The following is a 19,615-nucleotide window of genomic DNA, read 5'->3' on the forward strand; positions in this document are numbered from 1 at the left end:
TGTGTATATGTATATTTTTTATTATTGTTGTTCAGTCGCCAAGTCATGTCTGACTTCTTTGCGACCCCATGCATGGCAGCACTCCAGGCTTTTCCTGTCCCCCACCATCTCCCAGCGTTTGCCCAAGTTCATGTCCACGAACATGAACATGTTGGTGATGCCATCCAACCATCGCATCCTCTGTCGCCCACTTCTCCTTCTGCTAACCATCTCATCCTCTGTCACCCTCTCCTCCTGCCTTCAATCTTTCCCAGCTTCAGGGTCTTTTCCAGTGAGTCAGCTCTTCGCATCAAGTGGCCAAAGTATTGGAGCTTTAGCTTCAGCATCAGTCCTTCCAGTGAATATGAAGGATTCATTTCCTTTAGGATTGACTGGTATAAACACATGTTTTATATATTTAAATATACTTTACAAGTATACACACACACACATGCACACACATATACACACAACATACATATATACACATGTATACACAACATACACACATATACACACATACACACATATATACACATACACACATACACATAAATGTGTATACACACGTATACACAGAACACATATACAAACATATATATATAACCATATACACATATATACACACTATATATATATATACACACACACACACAGATATATATACACATACACAGAGATACACACAGAGATACACACATACACACATATATATGCACACACACATACACACACACACACACACACGTGTGTGTGTGTGTATATATATATGTTGCCTTTACAGTTAATTGTTATTTTGTAAATATCTTCCTGATTGGCCAAGAGCCTCTAATAGGAGAGTAAAAACAATTCTGCTGAGATAATTGATATTTATTCCTTGTACAGTCATTCTTTATATAGCTGCTAGCTATAGCAAAATGCAGTCTCAAATTTTATATAATTCATTGCTAAAAACAAGTTTATTTACACTTCTTAAAGATTCAGTTATACTGTTTCCAAGGATATCTTGGTCTTAAAAAATGTCTGGCAAGTTTTGCAGAATAACATTTTCTTAGCTGGGAGAAAGAAACACTTTAATTATTAGTAAATGATCCATTGGGGTTTAGCATATGAGCAGTTGAATGCTCCTGCCTTAATTTGGGCCACATGAAAATATTTGCATATTTTTACATCCACCAAATTTGTGCATCAGGGCTAAAGATAATCAGTGACATAAAACTGACACAAGCATTCAGTTCAACCAATACGTTTTGAATGCTTGCAGAACCTCAGACCCTGGGGACTCAGCTCCTGTCCTCATGAATTTAAAGGCTCACTGGAGAGTGCGGCACATACACCCTTGGTAAAAGGTAGACTGTGACAAGCTCCGAGATGGCAGTAAATGAAAGAAATGCCCAGAAGGTGCCAGAAGAGGAGCTAATGCAGCCTGGCCGGGAGGAGCCAGGGGTTTTCCTAGGAAGGTGGCATTTAAACTGGGTCTTGAAGGTCGCGTAGGTGTCCTGTGGGTGAGAGGGTCCTTTATTCAATTTCCTGCTTCTCAGAATTTGATGGAACTTCATTGTACGGTGGGTGGGGGATGACAGGGTCTTTGGAGTCTAAAGTTAGACTTCCTTATAGTAAATAATTACCCTTGGAAAATTCCTTAAATTCCCTATACAGTTTTCATGTTTTTTTTTTGTTTGTTTGTTTTGTACCCAACCTATATAATAATGTGTGTGTGTATTAAAATCTGAGAGCTGAAATCCATATATGGAAGCATCTATTTCATCTTATCTCTGGAATGTTCCTACTTTGCCATGGGTTTTCCTCCATTCCCATTCTGTTTTAATAATAAAACTCTATACCCTTAATGCATGCTTTTTTGGGGGGGAGGAGGAATTGTCAGTATATGGATGATATTTACCTATTTCCATTTTTAAAATTTATTTTTTAATTGGAGGAAAATTACTTTGTAATGTGTTGGCTTCTGCTGTACAGCAACACAAATCAGCTGTAATTATACATATATCACCTCCTCCTTTATTGCATGTTAATAGATGTATGTGTTATTATAAGAGTTAAACTGGTTAATGTGTGAAAGAACTTAAGGTTGCTAGTGTCTGAAGGTTGGTAAATATTTGTGGATTTGAATCCAGAGGTCCTGCATATACCTTCCCTTTGAAATATTGTAAAGGAAAACTTGACCACATACTTCCTGTCCTTCTATGATGGCATTTCCTCTTGTGGCTGCTCTGACCAGATGTCGTTCTCTTGTCCTCAGACACCGATTTCATGAAGCCCTTAGAGAAACCACATCCTACTTGTTGGTTTAGGTTTAGACGCTCAGTGCTGTACCGTGTGACCCCTTGACAGGCAGACTTACTGATACTAGTGTGTGTTAAATGAGCAGAATCAAACAAGGACCTCTTACGTTGCCTGAGAAGTTAGTTAGCAGGAAAGGCGACGGTAGTATCTCCACTCCTCTATGTCCTGAGAATTTCCTTCCTTCATAAATTAGACCCCCTCGAAGGTGACAGACCAGACCAGTGTCTTGCTCTCAGAATTGCTTTCCTTTATCTGGATTTAGGTATAATGCTCTGAGTTGGTGGTGAGAAAGCTGTGTGAATTTCGCTACTGCATTTCCTGTGAACATGCTGGGCACCTTATCTAGACACTGATCAGTTCTCTTCTATGTAAATTTCTCTGTGAGAAACTAGAAAAAATGTACTTGCCTTATAGCTTGGTATGTTTTTCCTTTTGAGGATGTGAATTATGGAACCGATTATGTTTGCCTTTGTATCTTGACTACTTAGAAGCTTAGAACCAATTCATAGTTTTTTCCTTGATTACAAAAGAAATATAAAATTCACAGCTACAGTTGTGAAAAGTAGAAAGATTTCCAGAAGATGCCTGGATCATGGCAGAACACAAGGGGATCAAGACAGCTATTGGAAGACAGTTGTCATAACCAAACAGCAAAGAGGGAAGGGCAGTGGGTTTTAAATTGCTGAAGCACTTTGTTATGTGCTGTAGCAACGCTGCTGGCGGAATTGTCATTTTTGATTACACTGCTGAAGTCCTGAATTTAAGACTAAGGTTAATTTCTTCAGATTGGAACAGCAACAGCAACAATAATAGTTACCATTAAATGAGCACCTGCTATGTAACAGGCGCTGTGCTGTGCTGTTTTTACACTTTTGCCTCTTCACTGAAATTATCTCAATTGGATTAAACCCAGATGTTGCCTTTGTCTTTAATTGGTGGTCAGTAGCTTTTACCTATTTGTGCTCTCTAGCAGTTGGCGTAGTTGCAATAGACAACTGATTCTGCATAGCATCATGCTGACAAGTGTGTCCGTTGCATCTATAATGCACTATGTGACCTTCTGCACATAAAGCAACCTTTCTGGCCATCAGTTTCCTCATCTGTAAAATGGGAATAAGGATGTTTCTGCTTCACAAGGTTGTTAAAGGAATTCCCAGTTGGCTCAGTGGTAAAGAATCTGCCTGCTAAGCAGGAGATTCTGGTTCAATCTCTGTGGTCTGGAAGATTCCCTGGAGAGGGAAATGGCAACCCACTCCAGTATTCTTGCCTGGAGAATTCCATGGAGAGAGGAGCCTGGTGGGCTGTAGTCCATGGGGTCACAAAGAGTTGGACACAACTTAGCGACTAAAGAACAAGAGCGACAACAAGGGTTGTTATAATGATTAAATAAATCACCTCTGCAGGTCTGGGGACACAGCGCTTAACAGTGTTCATAAAATAAATAACCTTGTAAGTTCCTTTTCATTGCTTATAGAACGTCAGGGTATTTTGACCCATTAAATAGGATAGCATTTCTCTCCTTAAAGTCTAGAACTTCTGGTGGCCTACTCTCCTTCCCTGGTGGCTCAGAGGTTAAAGCGTCTGCCTGGAATGAGGGAGGCCCGGGTTCAACCCCTGGGTCAGGAAGATCCCCTGGAGAAGGAAATGGCAACCCACTCCAGTACTCCTGCCTAGAGAATCCCATGGAGGGAGGAGCTTGGTAGGCTACAGTCCATGGGGTCGCAAAGAGTCGGACACGACTGAGCGACTTGCACGTCACACTTACCCACGTGCTTTACTGCGGTTCAGCTTGTCTGTTTAGTGCCTGTGGCTTGCCTCCTCTAGTTTAGAGAACATCTGTAAGTTTTGATTTAACCATTATTTCACATCTATATTTATGTAACTGAGGTTCTTTGTTTTTTTTTTTTTTTTCCTATCCTCTTATAACCTTACAAAGAGAGATTTTAAAAATTCACAGATTGTATTTATTTTGGAGCACAGATATGGTGAGTTTATGTTACCCTGAAAGATTACCCAAGATTGAGAAATTGAGTAGTTTAAAATAAATTATTATAGAGACCACTTTTTTTTTTTTAATGGATTCATAGAACCTTTGTGACTCATTACTCAGTGCTATCCACACTGAGAAAGATTCCTGAAATTTGGGTGGCAGAGACTGGGGCAACCTTCGCAGGCCCTGGTGAGAGGATGAACATGTGGACATAGGGTGCCATCTGGGCTCCCCTGCTGCCCCCTGGGGACCCTGCCAGCCTCAGTCACTTGGCTGGGGACGAGGAGACTTGTGCCTGTATCTTATACAGCAGCTTCTGTGTTTCCTGGGTATAGGTACCTGTATACCTCTGGCACCTACTGTTGTTAGTGATACCTTGTTCCATTGTTTACATGTTACTACTACCGCTGCTATTATTTACTGTTACCAAATTCTCCCCAGTCTCAATGAAATAAGCAGGATAACTAATTGGGAGAAGCTCTACAGCATTCCAGGAAGTACAGGTAAATACTTAATCCCATGTTATGCTCATTTTCGCATGTAGTTTATTAATAAATCTGTTAACGCTTTTGGTTTTTCCTGAGATGATTTTAAAACGATCTAAAAATTACTCCACTATTACTGTGAGGAAATGATGAAAATAGGAGGCTTTTGGGGAAACGCGTTAAGTGCTGTCACCGCTGAACCACGGATGGTGACCTGCTACTTGCCTGTGCTTCTGTGTAAATCCCTGTTAACCGTGTGACTCTGTCCTTCACGATGTCTATTCATCTTGCCTTCTCAGCTTGTTCTGACACTCGTGGAAGGTGGAGACCCTCTCCTCTGCCTTACCTTTTCACCACGATCCTCTCGGTACCTAGTACCAGACTCATTACCAGGTGGTACCCACACAACCGTTGATGGATATTCTGTTTAATAAAAGCATTTATTGTGATATGTGGAATCTCATGAAAATGTGTGATGACCTCGCTTTTTGTCTAGTATAAAATAGTAGATAAATTAAGTTTGCCCTGCCAGGGGCTGTCATGCAATGAGAAAGTCTCCCCTTCTGCCTGCCTGTGTGGGGTGCTGGCTACAGGAATCCCTCCTGGTTGCCCCTCCCTGCTTTGATCATCAGCCAAGCATTTGGTGTTTAGTTATAACATGAAGGAGAGCCTCCTGAAACTGTAAGAATCTGAGAACAGCCAGATGACCTGGCTTCTCTTCAGCTCCCGATATGGAGTAATTACGAAGGAGTCTCACGGTGACTGGTTTGCTTTTCCACACTGCACTGTTTTGATTGGGGTCCATGTGGCCCACGCCGCGTGGAGCAGACACAATGAGGCTGGTCTTCACGGGAGAGGCAGTGCACTGTGCATTGTACGCTTTGGGGCTTGTTTTCCTCCGGCCGGGCGAGTGGGAACCTCCCATTTTCCGAGCAGTAGTAACACCCCTGGAGGCTGGCCCTCCCACCCTGGCGGGCTCCGCAGACCCAGCCGGCGGGGCTGACCACTTGTGCCTGGGAAGGCAGCTTCCTTTCCGTCCTCTGGCCCCTGGCACGCGTGTGCCTCGCCCGGCCAAGGACTCGCAGCTGTCTCAGTTGCAGACTCTGTGACTTGCATTCTCAGCCGAGGATGCAGGCTGATAAATGCAGGACAAGTAGCCGAAGTGTCAAAAAGGAGCTGGTGATCGAGTCCCCGCTGCGGTGCAGGGATGCAGCCCAGGGCGAGGTGGAAGCAGAGAGCCCAGGGCCCGTGCTGGTAAGAGGGGCCGGTTCCCGGGGCTTCTGCTGTCTTCCTGATGCCGTGCTTTCATTGCCTGTGCACGCTTCGTGCCTTCTGGCCCTTCGGTTTGATTCTAAACTTGCCTGTCTCCGGCGAGCTCTCTTCTCTGTCTCCTCGTTTAGATTTGACTTGGGTTCCACTTTGATTCTTCTTTGGGAGGAAAGATAGGTTGACCTCTTGTAGGTGAACTTGGTTTCCAAGAGGCTTATTTGTATATACAACAACTACATATTGTTGAAAATTGTCTCACCTCGCTGCACAGTTGCCACATGTAAACTTGGGAGGCACACTGGAATTGCCCTTTAAAGGATTGAAAAAGATGCCCTTTGCAGAATTAAAACTTGTTCACATTATGTGTTTGTGAAAATTAGGATGGTAACGTGGGGGTGTGGTTTAGGGAACCTAGCTGCTGAACTTAAATGTGTCCTCACCCCTTTTAAGAGGTTTGCCTTGAATTGAACAAAGTAAGAAAGAGCCTGTGCTTAGAAACCAGTTGCTAGAAAAGTTTCTATTCTTAACATTAGCTAAACTCAGAGCAGTCTGGATAAATTCAAGTGCCTCCGTAGACTTTGTAAGGGCAGAATGTGAAAAATGGTTTTGTTGTTAGCACCAATGAGTAGGTTGTGCTTCTCTCTTGGAATTTCTTCAGTACAATAAAGGCACATAACTTTTAAAGCAAACTGCAAAAAGCCATCAACATGCACATGGGAGGGGACAATTAAGCCTTTCAAATGATCTGTTAAAGGGATCGTTACACTCATACTTAGCAATTTTACATAGTGATTTTTTTTTTTAAACATCAAAGTTCATTTGCTGTTATAAAGTGTTGGGTTAATTAACTTATTTTTCAATTAATGTTTTTAAGAATCTAAACCTAAACTTCTCTATAATGGATTTGACTTGAATTAAATCGCCTTTGATCTGTGAGACAGCCATATATTGTACTGCCTTCAAAATTATGTTGCTAATCCAGAACTGAGAAAGTAAACGGTAAGGGGCTTTTTGCATGTAGGTTTTTCATCTGAGAGATTTAGGCCCCCCTACCCCCAACATTGTTTAAAGATGTTTTTCGTTATCTCGGATTCCTTTCTGCTAGCACAATAGTTCATTTATCCATTGAGAAGCATGAGCTGCTTACATGCGGTAATAGATTAAACCGGTTAAAGCTCCCAGCTGATGTCGCTTGTGATTTCTTGGAGGAAGTTGTGTGGTTTGGGTTCCCTTGTGAATAGTCTTAAAAATCTTTTGTCAGTGATTCTCCAGATGTGTAGAAATATTTGTCCAGAAGATTAAATACACTGTAGAAAGATGCTCTGTGATTTTTTTTTTTGAATCACCCTAGTGACTTTTAAAAAATTTGTTTCTCTTTCTTGTGCTCAAAAAAAAGAGAGAGAGAAATTCAGCCGCTCATGTCCCAGTTATTTGTCTAGGTCGAATCTCACCCCGGGCAGTTCCAGGGGGAGTTTGTTCTCCGCTGTAATGGATAAGGCTGGGCCGGCTGCGGCTGCACCTGGTGGGGGTGCTCGTGGGGGACCCAGAAGCTCCCGGGAGCGTAGGGAGCTCTGGCTGTATACCTGCGGAGAGGCGTGAGGGGGACGGGGAGGCAGCAGTGATCCGAGAAGGAACCAGTTCTTGTCTAATAGTGTTTTTCTCTCGCATTGTGGTGAACAAGATAGAAAGAGCTACCACAGATAAGAGAAGCAAGGATACTTAAGCAGAGCTTCTGCCCTAGGCAGATCTCCTTACCTGTGATTCTTGCTGCCCTCGACAAATGAGCATTCAACACACTGCTAGGAGTGCAGCTTTTCTCCAAGACGAGTTTTTAAGAGTTACACAGCGCAACCTTGAGATCTGTGTGTTTTGGCACCATTCATTATTATTATGTCAGTAGCTCGCTTGCTTGTTGAGAATCCCCAAGTCTGTAATGTTTAAATGTAAGTAACTTATTTTATTCAAGAGGTAGAATCTTGAAATCAAGTTTCACCAGTTTTTGTTATGTACACAATCAGTCCTCGGGGAAAATATGACATAGTTTAGAAAGCCAAAAAATAATTAATGCATATAATTAGAAATAAGGATAGTATAAAATAGGGAAATGTAAAGTGTCCTTACCTTTGATTTCCAAAAGTGCCCACAGTTAATTACTTGGTAAATAACTTTCTCCCATGCATGTGAAAATATAACTTATTGTATGTCTTTGGAAAATGTATTCTACTGTAAACTTCTGCATTAATTTTCTCCCAGAACATATCAGGAACATCTTTCTTTGTCACCATGTATAGATATATGCCATTATTTTTAATGGCTGTACCATAATTTGATTCAGTTTGTTTCCAGTTTTGGCCACTAGTACAGTGTACAATCTTTGAGAAATGACTCTGTGGCCTGTGAGTGACTAGCAGTGAATGTACTGGTAAATGTTTCTGAAAGCACTTATGCCAGTGAGAAGAAGCCCTTTTCCTGTAAAACTTCTATCAGAAGTTAATGCCTCTTTCGCCTCTGCCAGGGCAACAGTTAAGTCTCCCTTAGCCGTGGCTGCTTGTTCCGTGCTGGGTAGAGTCAGTGTTTCTATTCTAAAAGAAGTACGTGTTCAGAGGCTGTAAGGTTCAACTAACAGGCATCTACGCAGGTGGGTCTTGTCCCTTCATTGTGACCGTAGCTGGGGAGGAAGTGCATGGTGAAGTTTCCCCATTCCTCTCCAGGCTTACTGCCAACCCCATGGAAAAATGACTCTGTGGGCTTTGAGTGACTAACAGGGGAACAATCAGGATACTCTTGATGTCTACAAGTTAGTTACCCCGCTGACATTTGAATACCTATTTTTGCTCCCCAAACTCTAATGCAATTCCTGGAAATAATGTATTCTAATTGTTACGGCTCAACAATTTAGAGGAAAAGGGTGTGGCTTCAGAGACTCGGGACTGGCTGGGGCCTACCTCCTGGTGTTGCCCTTGCATTGCTCACTTTCAAGAGGCAGGTAAGGACCGCAGCTCAGGTCTTGGGGAATTCTGAAGGTTGAAAGATGTGAAGATGGAGAGAGCTGCATTTTCACACGTTAGGTATATTTGTTAGGTATTTTTAAAGCAGTATCTTTTTAGAAACATCTGTTGTATTTTTGATATTTTTCTTTTCAAAGAAATAATTTATTTGTGCATTTGTTTATTGGCTGTGCAGCATGCGGAATCTTAGTTCCCAGACCGGGGTTGAACCTGTGCCCTCTGCAGTGGAAGTGCAGAGTCCTAACCACTGGAGGGCCAGGGAATCCCCAGTTTTTGATATTTTTCTGGGATCTTCAAGTGTTCAACACTAAATCTGAGTTCTTATTTTACTGTTTTAAAGAACAAGTAGTTAGCTAAATGACCATATGAGAAGGCAGCACATGTACCCATGTAGAAAGAAATAGGAGACTGGGCTTCTTATTAAGTCAGTGTATTACCTGGGGAGGCCCTTTCTTCCATAAGTTCTATTTACCCTAGAACTAGCAGAAGCGAATTAAGATACAAACCCTGAAGGATAAGCTTATGGGTAATGTTCATGTTGTTATCAGTATCCTGTAAGACTTTAGCATATTGTGATTGAGTTAATTTATATTTGTAAAGCCCTCTGCGCTCCATGTTTTTCTGCATCCTTATACTATCTTTAGAAATAATTAATTAATTATATTACATTGATATTATTCAGTAGGTAGTTGTTTTTGTTTTTGTTTTTTTGAAATATACTGAGTGGTGAAGGAAGGAAATTCCTGCAAGCTCTGTGTAATGACATATTCCCAGGTGACCAAAAAAAAAAAAAAAAACAGGACGTTTTCCTTACTCAGAACCACCGCCTTCACTGTGCTCCTCTGTTTCCCCTTCACTTGTGTCTTTGTTCATTCAGCCACTTTTTTAAGAACCGAGATTTGCAAATGTACTGGGTAGTGCAGGGATACAGAGGTGAGCGAGACCCCGTTCTTCTCCCCAAGCAGCGCGGCGTGGGCAATGAGGGGCTTCTTTCCTCAGAAATGCTGTTCCCTGGTATTTTTTTAGGCCCAGCAAGTGTCGGTCTCACCCATCCTTTTCCACTCAGGCAGACAGCGCTTAAGTCATCTTTGTCATCGGCTCCAGCAAGGACGCGTTCTGTGTTTTTAGCACCTAAAGCAGGCGTAGCCCTGCTTTACTGAGGGCATGGGACCCTGATCGTTTGTGTGCGCACTCTGTGTGAATGAGGCCCCGCTGTGCCACCTGTACTTTGGGGGGCAGTTGCTGGGAGGAATCTTCGGCAAGTGGATGCTTCTCTCACCCTAGAGAAGCGGCTTCCACAGCTCGCGTCACTGTGTCCTTAGAGCTCTGGGCCTCTCCCACCTTCCAGGAGGCTTGCTCGTTTCTTTTCTCATGTGTGTCAGTAACATGGAGGCAGAGTGGCTAGGCACTGTTTTTTATGACAAGGTACTGGCAGTTGCACTGTGGTTTTTTTTTCCGATGTAAAAACAAAAATAGAAAATATTTATATAGTGTCTTCCTTTGTGCCAGAAACTGTTTTAAACCTATTAAATATGTTATGTCAATTCATCCTCCAAGAGGCAGTTACTATTATTATTAGTCTTTTTTACAGATGAGGAGGCTGAGCCCAGAGAGGTAACCTACAAAAAATTGTACTTTTAGGAAGTGACAGAGCCAGCTTTAAGGTGCCAGTCAGGTTTTCCAGAACCCATACCTGAACACATATGTACGATTCATTACCAAAAACCAATGTATTCCTTATGCTTGAAGTTGGGATTATAAAGAAAAAAGAGAAGTTCAAAACTCCCTGCCCCTAAGAAATTTAAAACTGGTTAGAGAAAGGCCAATTTCTAAGTGGCAAAATGACAGCAGTTGAACAGCACAGACAGACAAAGAGGATGGTCATGGCTAAAGGAATTGGAAACGTGAACAGGATGGAGTTGGGGGTCACGTCACTCTTCCTTTGGGTCCCGTTTTATCATCCTCCCAGAAAATTATACAGGAGCATAGATAGATTGGTAGAATATCTGAGAATCTGGAGATATCTTATTTTCCTCCCTAGATTTCTTTTTTTTTTTTTAATTGATTTCCATGATAACCCTGAAATGTTTATTTCCTAATCAGTGAAAAAGGCACTGTGGTCCTCACGGTGTCTATAGGAGGCTGCCATCTGCTCAGTGTTGCCTAGCCTCTGATAGGTGGTGGCCAAACACGAGACAGCAGAGCCATGTCACCGCCCGTGAGTGATGTGGCTGGTCCCAAGAAGACCGTTTGGAGACCAGCTTCAGATCTGGTCAGGGATCTGCCTTTTAATCTCTGCAGGTGACCGCCCTTCCCTCCCTCCCATACCAGCCCTACCCTGACTTCAGCACTTTTCTTGTCTGTAAAATGAGAAAGTGAAAGTGAAAGCTGCTCAGTTGTGTCTGACTCTTTGCGACCCCATGGACTATATAGTCCATGGAATTCTCCAGGCCAGAATACTGGAGTGGGGAGCCTTTCCCTTCTCCAGGGGATCTTCCCAACCCAGGGATCGAGCACAGGTCACTCACATTGTGGGCGGATTCTTTACCAGCTGAGCCACAAGGGAAACCCAATGAGAAGAAAAATGAAAAAAAAAAAAAAAGAAGTAAAATGAGAAGCGTGTAGTAAATAACCTCAAAGTTTCCATCTGGCACTAAAAGCCTATGTTTCAGGATCATTCACTTTGGCCCACAGTATGCTGTGCTGGGGTCACATCAGGACCTGGGGGTTTGTTTTAGGTTCTGAGCTCAGTTTATCCAGAATCGTCTGGGTTTTGAGTTGGAGGAGCTATAAAACAGGAGATACTGGATTTCAACCCAATGTAATGAATAAGACAAGTGCAGTGGGTTGGCAAACCTGGAAATAAATAGAAGTGGTATGTCTGTAAGTCACTCAGTTGTGTCTGACCCTTTGCAACCCCATGGACTGTAGCCCGCCAGGCTCCTCTGTGCATGGGATTGTAGACAGACAAGAATACTGGAGTGGGTTGCCATGCCCTCCTCCAGGGGACCTTCCCGACCCAGGGATTGAACCCAGTCCCACATTGCAGGCAGATTCTTTACCATCTGAGCCACCAGCGAAACAAATAGAAGTGGTAGCAGGGAATAATGTACAGGAAAGGCAAGAAGATCTGGCTTGAGCCTACAGATGAGACGACTGAGTCTAATTTTAGAAGCAAGAAGACTTGGAAATTATAGTTTATCCTCAACTTTCCAGAAGTTGGAAATATCCCTGTAATGTGATACAGCCTGTCCTAAGTTTCTCTTCGAGTGTCGTTTGAGGCTTGAGAACTTTTTAGTGCTCGCCTTCCAGACAAGCGGACGTGCCACTTGCCAGCAGGGCTCGGGGAGGAGCTGGTCCGGAGTTCTGTTTCAGGGTCTCCTTGCTGTGGAGCGTTGGTGCCACTACTAAGGCAGAAGTGGGTCGTGCCAAGGGCCTGCCCTCGCAGTCAGAAGTCCTGGGCCCTATGTCTTCTAAACACTTCATTTTTCTAAGCCGAGATTGTTTCTGCCGGATGGAGATAGTCACCATGGCTGTCCTCCAGCCCCGTGTCTCTGAAAGGCTGTCTGGGCTGCCCTGGTCAACTTAACCACATTCAGTCTCTCCTTACTTTGAGCCCTGCCCTTGTATGCCACCAAGCCAGTTGCTCCACAGTGCAGATAACGGCCGTTCATTTCCTGCTTAAACCCTTTCGATAACTTGTCTTTGCAGAAAAGGCAAAGCACGCCTACTTGACCCTCAGAGGCGGGGCTGAAGTTGCTTGCAGGTCTCTCTTGTCTGCTGCACTTCCCAAAATGCGTCCGGACCCTGGCCTTCTATTCTTTGCTCAGGGTGCTTTCACACATGGGCACAGCGCTGCTTTTTGCCTGGCAAGGCTTCACTGCCCAACCACTTTCTTTCATCTTTCAAGTCCCGGTCACATACCAGCTCCTCAAAAAAGCCTGTACTCTCTCCCCACATCTCCCTGAAGACTGTGTGCTCCATGGCTCACCGTGAATCATTATTCTAGCGTGTTAGGTTATCATGCTTCTCTGCTGTGTTGTGCTGAGCTTTGTACAGTCTCCCTCTCTAGTGGGGGGCGGGGGTATATACCCCATAGGAACCCTGTGTTTTGTTTTTATGTTCCATCTCTGACGTAATGTCAAAGCTCCCGCCACCCCGCCCCCCCCTCATTTTCTTTCCTTCTGGCATGGCCCTTGTCACCTTTGCAGGATGTAAGGCACAGGTTGCCGAAAGGGCTTTTAGGAGAGACTGGACCTGAGGATCTTTCTCCCTCTTCTTTCTTCCCTCTTTCACCTTCATCGGTTTTGCCACCAATATTCAAACATGCTGAAATGCCAGAACAAGTAAAAGGGGGTGCACTAGAGGAGCCTGCTTGACTAAATGTGATGTGGGTATTATGCCCCCAAACTCTCCTGTGCTTCTGTTATTTTTGATCTAAAGTAAAATATTGGCTTACATTTTGTGACTTAAGGACACAAATGCAAACATGGGTGATCAGGGTCCAAACCTGTCTCTCTCTCTTCCTCTCAGCCAGCACCCATCGTTTCTGTATCAGTTCTACACCAAAACTGTAACATCATGATCTCTGATTCTTGTAGGACATTTGGGAAAGCTCATTGTGTGACCCTATTACCAGAATCCCAATAAATTGATTGTATGTGGAAAGGGTAGTGGAGACCCACAAGATGTAGGGCCAAGAAGACAGTTAAGTGGGACCTGTTAGCAACACTGAACGATCCAGTTCTCTGCTTTAACTTCGTCACAACTTAACCTGACTGTTTTGTCTCCAATGTGGGTAGTTTTATCTCCCTAAGTGAAAATTTCAGGAAGTTTTCTGTTCCTTGTTCTGCCCTGAAGTGTTAAAAATTATTTGTAAAACAAAAAGTATATTTCATACAGTCTCTCCAGGCAAGAATACTGGAGTGGGTTGCCATGCCCTTCTCCAGGGGATCATCCTGACCCAGGGATAGAACCCAGGTCTCCCGCGTTGCAGGCAGATGTTTAACCGTCTGAGCCACCAGGGAAGCCCCAGTGGAATTATAGCCTGAGGCACATATGTAATTCTAAATTTTCTTGTAGCCAAATTACAGTGAAGTAAATATGTGTAATTAATTTTAGTAATACAGTTTTTTAACCCAGTATTTCCAAAATAGTATCCTTTCAGCTTTTAATCCTTATAAAATATCAAGGCATTATACATTCTTTTATTCATACTAAGTCTTTGAAACTGGCTGTCTATTTTACACCTGTAGCATGTCTGAATTCAAGATGGTCACATGTCGCTAGAAGCTACTGTACCAAACAGTGCAGGTCTGGAACCATACACACTCCAGAGCGTCAGCACCTCCAATCAGAAAAATTGTAGGTTTTTTTGTGGGAGTGAGTCATATTTGTGAATCTGGGTTGGGGAGGAAACGCATGATTTAAGTTTAAGGTTGGGTTCTTGCCACGATCATGTCCTTGAAGTATTTGGAAATAATGTGAATGAGCTTTTACCTAGTGGCATTAAAACCTCATGTTCAAATCTGATTCTTCAGGAAGATTTAGTATTTTGGAGTATGATTTGTAATGTATCAATACTTGATACAGAAAATGATCTTTCAGGGAAGGACTCTGCTTTTTCTCTCTCCCGGTGTGAGATTGTGGTACCTGGGCAGTTCAGTGCAGCTTTATGTTTCTGGATCTCAGAGGTGGGCAGAAGGCCTCAGATTCCTGTCCTCCCTGGAGGTGTGGAGGCTGGGGCAGCGTGGCGTGGCCCAGGGTTGTGCGTTCCCGGGACAAGAAGTGGGGGCTCTGGGAAGGGGCTTCCTGTTCTGGAACTCTGCAGTGCTGTTACGTGTCACATGGGAAAGGTCGTGGGCTTGGCCCCAGGAGACCCGCAGGTCACCATCTGTGAGACCTTTGTTGATTCATGGAACCCCTCCGAGGTTCAGTTTCCCCATCTAGGAAAAGATGGTGATGCAACCCTAAGAGTTTCGGGGCAGGTTTAGAGAGAGAATTAATGTGTGATCCAGCAAAGGCTTGTTTATGCTCTAGGGACTAAAATTCTCTGTATCTGAATGAGCTTAACTACGTATGATCCCCATGACCAGTGCTCTGAACCACGCACTGTATATTGAAACCCTTCAGTGACCCTGTGATAAAGATAAGAAGAAAGTGGTATTTTTCAGTGCTCTGAACCACGCACTGTATATTGAAACCCTTCAGTGACCCTGCGATGAAGATAAGAGAAAGTGGTATTTTTCAGTGCTTTGTACCACGCACTTAATATTGAAACCCTTCAGTGACCCTGTGATGAAGATAAGAGAAATTAGTATTTTTCCCATTTCAAATGTGGATATGGAGATTGAGTAATTTGTCCCAAGGCCACATAGTCAACAAGCAGTCGAGCCAGGATTTTTAAAAAACACTTTGTAATATGAATTTCTGGAACATACATGAAGGTAGACAGACTAGGAGAGTGGTTTTCTGACTTGGGTGGCATCACAGGCACCCAGATTGCCTGGCCCCACCCCCAGAATTTCTGATTTGGTGGCTCTGGGGGGAATGTGCATTTCCAGCAAGTTCCAGGCAGCTCTGGTACTGCTGGCCTGGGGCCATACTTTGAGAAACACTGGTCTGATATGATGAACCCCCATCCACTCATCACCACCTGCAACAATAGCAATTATTTTGGGGATCAAGACTTTAATCCTGATACCCCATTCCTGCCTTTGCTGGTGTCTGAACTGCCTTCCTGGTGATGACGTGCTCAGAAACTCCTGTGAACCAGAACCGTGTTCTGAATGTTCCATTCCCCACCTCACTCCCCCCTCAGTGTTCACAGATAAGTAGTTTAAAGTAAGTTGTTTTGAAATCTGACTAAATCTGGTTTTTAGAGCCTTTCAGCTTAATTACTTGACCTCTTCATTTCAGGGTTTCAAAAATAACTTTTATTGACATAGGAAGAGTGAAGAATTTCAGTCTATAATACTAAAAAAAGTGGGAGGGAAATTATTGACGGGAACGGAGTCTGTGGTGTGGATTGAAGCTAAACTTCTTTAGGCACCTATCGTGGTGTGTGTCTTTCTCTTTTGCCTTCATCGTTGCTTTTCACATGTGAAAAAATGTCAGGAGAATCAGCAGCTGGCGTGTTGTGTGTGTGAGAGACGCGTACAGAGGCGTCCCTCGGGCTCTCCGCCTGTTGGCTGTCTCCTCCCTCCCTTCCCTGCCTCTCTGGCTCATGCCCTGCCTCAGGGCAGAAAGAAGACACTTGAGATGCAGTCTGCACAGGCCGCACTCAGCTCCGCTCAGGATTCTCAGGGGAACAGGGTGTGGAGGAGGCCCGCCTAAGCCCCTCACTGTCTGTGCCCCCCCCACTGAGCACAGCTGACTGCACGCAAGCAGTTATGTGGGCTTTCGTTAATTAGTATTAGCTTCATTATTACCTCCATTGCCATTCCATTTTCTAGATGCCATTGATTCGACAGTTTTTCATAGTCTCTAATTCTGTTCACTTTAGTAATAGGATAATAATTTTTGGAAAACCACACTTATTTATAAAAGTGACAAATACAAAACGCAGGCTCTTTTCCTTCCATCCGACTGATTGATTTTGCATGTCCAAGTATTGCTCATACTGCCATGGTGATTCAGTACAGTCTGTCAGTGACAAGTTCTCTCATTTGAGTGCTCATTTCAGCCCTGTGTAAAAGAATTCAGCATCTTATCAGTGTTTGTAATATAAAAAAGCGGTATTCACAAGTGTGTCATTCTTGGTGTTAGTCTCTTCTGAGGATAGCACCACATTTCAGCATGAGAAATATATTTAGATGTCTGCAAGTTTGGTGTTCATTACAGGTCCTTCTAAACATTCTCCAGTTCACCAGCTGTTGTGGTTTCATGCTGAGGTTCGAGCTTTCTTCTCAGTCCACGCTAAGATAGGGTCCCCCTTTTCTCCAGTCTTCTGGACCAGGTGCTTGTGCATGCTGTCAGCGAGTGTGCAAAAATTTAAAATGTAGAGGCTGTGAGGAGGAGCAGGGACCAGGGAAGGGCGTAGTCCAGGGGTCAGGAGACCCCAGACACCAGCCCAGCTTTGCCAACAGCTCCTCCTGGGACCTCAGGACAGTCACACAGCTCCTACCCATGCTCCCAGGTGTCCCTGTCTGTGAGACGGGAGGGTTGGACCAGACAAATCTCAGGTTCTGACGTTTGCACAGTTGCAGCTCTGTTCTTACTGAACCTCCTGCTCGTTTTAAACATGCCCGATTCTGAACAGCTGCTGAGGCCTTTGTTCTAGCACACATTGTTAGCAGTCTGCAGAAGAACGTGTATTGCTGGAGGAGAAGGTGATCAGATGTTGGTTGTCAGGGTCTCCCGAGTCCTAATGTCCTGGGTTAAGGGAAGAAGACCGCGTGTGTTACAAGGAGATCGGAGGCCATTCTCCACGGCTGGAGGATGTACGCGCCTCGTTTTATGTCTCTCAGTCTCTTTGCTCCTTCACTGGTTTGCTGGCTTCCTCAGGGCCCTTCCCAACATGGCCTGTCTGCACTGTAGCCTCATCCTTCACCATAGGCTGTAGTCCAGGGGTGGCTTGGAGACATGTGAGCTAATCATTGGGACGACCTCAAACAGATGCTGTTCAGAGAGTCGTTTGTGTTAGACGAGGACCAAGGGCTGCCTGAGGCATTGGTGGAGTGGGACCCCTTGCGCAGAGCTCTACGCCTCAGCCTCCAGGGTTCCTACCCATTCAGAGAAACTGAGGCCTTGCGGGTAACTATCCATTGCTTCCTAAGCATATCCATCCAAGAGTCCACTGCTGATTTCAGGTGGCTTGTTCATTCGTGCTTTGCAGCCGCATCCAGTACTCTCAGAAAGGAGTTCTCATAAACACAGTTTTCTGCGTCACACTGGGTTCCAGCGACGCTGTCGCACCCTACAGGAGGTGCTCCGAGCCCTTAGCCTGTGGGGGCCCGTGCCTGCTGTGAGCTCTGCCTGGCTATCCTGAACTGCCCACCACTTCCTGAACTCAGGGCTTCCCTCACAGCTCAGTTGCTAAAGAATCTGCCTGCAATGCAGGAGATCCTGGTTCGATTCCTGGGTTGGGAAGATCCACTGGAGAAGGGATAGGCTACCCTCTCTAGTATTCTTAAGCTTCCCTTGTGGCCCAGCTGGTAAAGAATCTGCCTGCAATGCAGGAGACCTGGGTTCCATCCTTGGGTTGGAAAGATGCCCTGGAGAAGGGAAAGCCTACCCACTCCAGTATTCTGGCCTGGAGAATTCCATGGACTGTATAGTCTATGGGGTCGCAAAGAGTCGGACAGGACTGAGGGACTTTTACTTCGCTTCACTTCACTTCCTGAACTTACCTGTTCAGAGGGGATTGACCAGGCCCCAGAGGAGACCCCAGCAACTTCCTAAACCCCATTCCCCTTTTGATGATACAGATTTAAGGCCCCACAAAATCTGATTCCACCCGTGAGCATGCTCCTTGGCTTCTCCGTTTTCTCTGCAAGGGGTCTCCAGGCCACCCTGAAGCCTGATTGACTTGTTCACCTCTTGGACTCAGCGCTAACCACTTCCTTTAGGAAGCACCGCACTGTCAGGCCCCTTCACTCACCGCGTGCCTGTGCAATGCAGGTTCTGTTTCAGGGGCTAGACAAAGCAGAAATCATTTAGACATAATACCAGTAAATAAAACAGAGATCTTTCCCTTCCTGTAGCTGGTACTCTAACAGGAGTGGGGAGGGGAGGAGAGTCAGTTTCACTCTAGTGGGTCAAGTGCCACTCCTGGGTTCCGATTGCTGTCGGTCACCGTGTTCTGCCTCGTTCACACGTCCACCTGCCCACTGGCTTGTGAGCTTGCTCGGGCAGGGGGGTAGGCTGTGTCTTTTTCATCTCAGGATCCCAAAGACCTGGCACCATGCACGTGAACAGGCTGCATGAAAACGCATGGAGAGAACGAACACATATCTATCTGCTCACAGCCCTTGCACTGGGGGAGGGGGACAGCTGCTCATGTCCTGCGCTCACCCTAATTATAGGAAGGTGAGGATTGTTCCTTCAAATCTGACAGCTTCCAAGAAGTTCCCGGTGGGAGTATGGAGTGAGAGTTGTGTGCAAGACGGAGGTGCAAAAGGCTCAGGGCTGCAGGATTAACTCTGCCTTCAGAAGCCCCGTTCCTTCTTATTGCAAGCGCCCCCTCCCCACCCTCCACCCCAGCAGCAGTGCTGGGCCCTGTGGGGCAATGTGGAGAAGTGCACCATTTTGAAAAATGGACTCAGTTCCATGAAGCCTTTTCATCCCAGCCGATGGAGGAGGTTTTGTAGCTCACAGATAAATCAAGGAAGTCCTAAATTCTTTATAAGCAGAAGCGACGCATTTCTCATGTCTTAAAATAGAGTGCTCCAAGAGCTGCCGTTTCCTCAGTTTGCTATTTCAAGCAGTGGCGTTCAGGGTTTCAGCTTGTGTTAACATTTAGTTACCAGACACACAAAGGCAAGAAATGACTAGAAAGTTCACGGGAAGCCATCATGTCAGAGGGGAGAGCAATAGAATCAGAAAGCCTTTTTGTTCAGCTCGTCCCCTGGTTTTCGAGG

At 44.7% G+C, this 19,615-nt stretch overlaps 1 protein-coding gene across 17 annotated transcripts in view; it reads left to right on the forward strand.

Annotated features, from left to right (window-relative positions):
- Window positions 1–19,615, forward strand: part of DOCK9 (dedicator of cytokinesis 9) — a 284,352-nt gene that overhangs the window by 105,696 nt on the left and 159,041 nt on the right. For 5 of the 17 annotated variants that reach the window (XM_044927112.2, XM_044927113.2, XM_025262646.3 and 2 more), the window contains exon 1: window positions 5,725–6,012. The exons of 11 other annotated variants lie outside the window; for them this stretch is intronic. In XM_044927112.2, coding sequence (XP_044783047.2) covers window positions 5,887–6,012 — 126 coding nt within the window. In that variant the 5' untranslated portion in view covers window positions 5,725–5,886. Of the gene's footprint in view, window positions 1–5,724; window positions 6,013–19,615 lie in introns of those variants that run through there. One more of the 17 variants, XM_044927123.2, reaches the window with a different exon arrangement.

The sequence above is a fragment of the Bubalus bubalis genome, chromosome 13 (genome assembly GCF_019923935.1).
Source record: "Bubalus bubalis isolate 160015118507 breed Murrah chromosome 13, NDDB_SH_1, whole genome shotgun sequence".
Classification (NCBI taxonomy): Eukaryota; Metazoa; Chordata; class Mammalia; order Artiodactyla; family Bovidae; genus Bubalus; species Bubalus bubalis.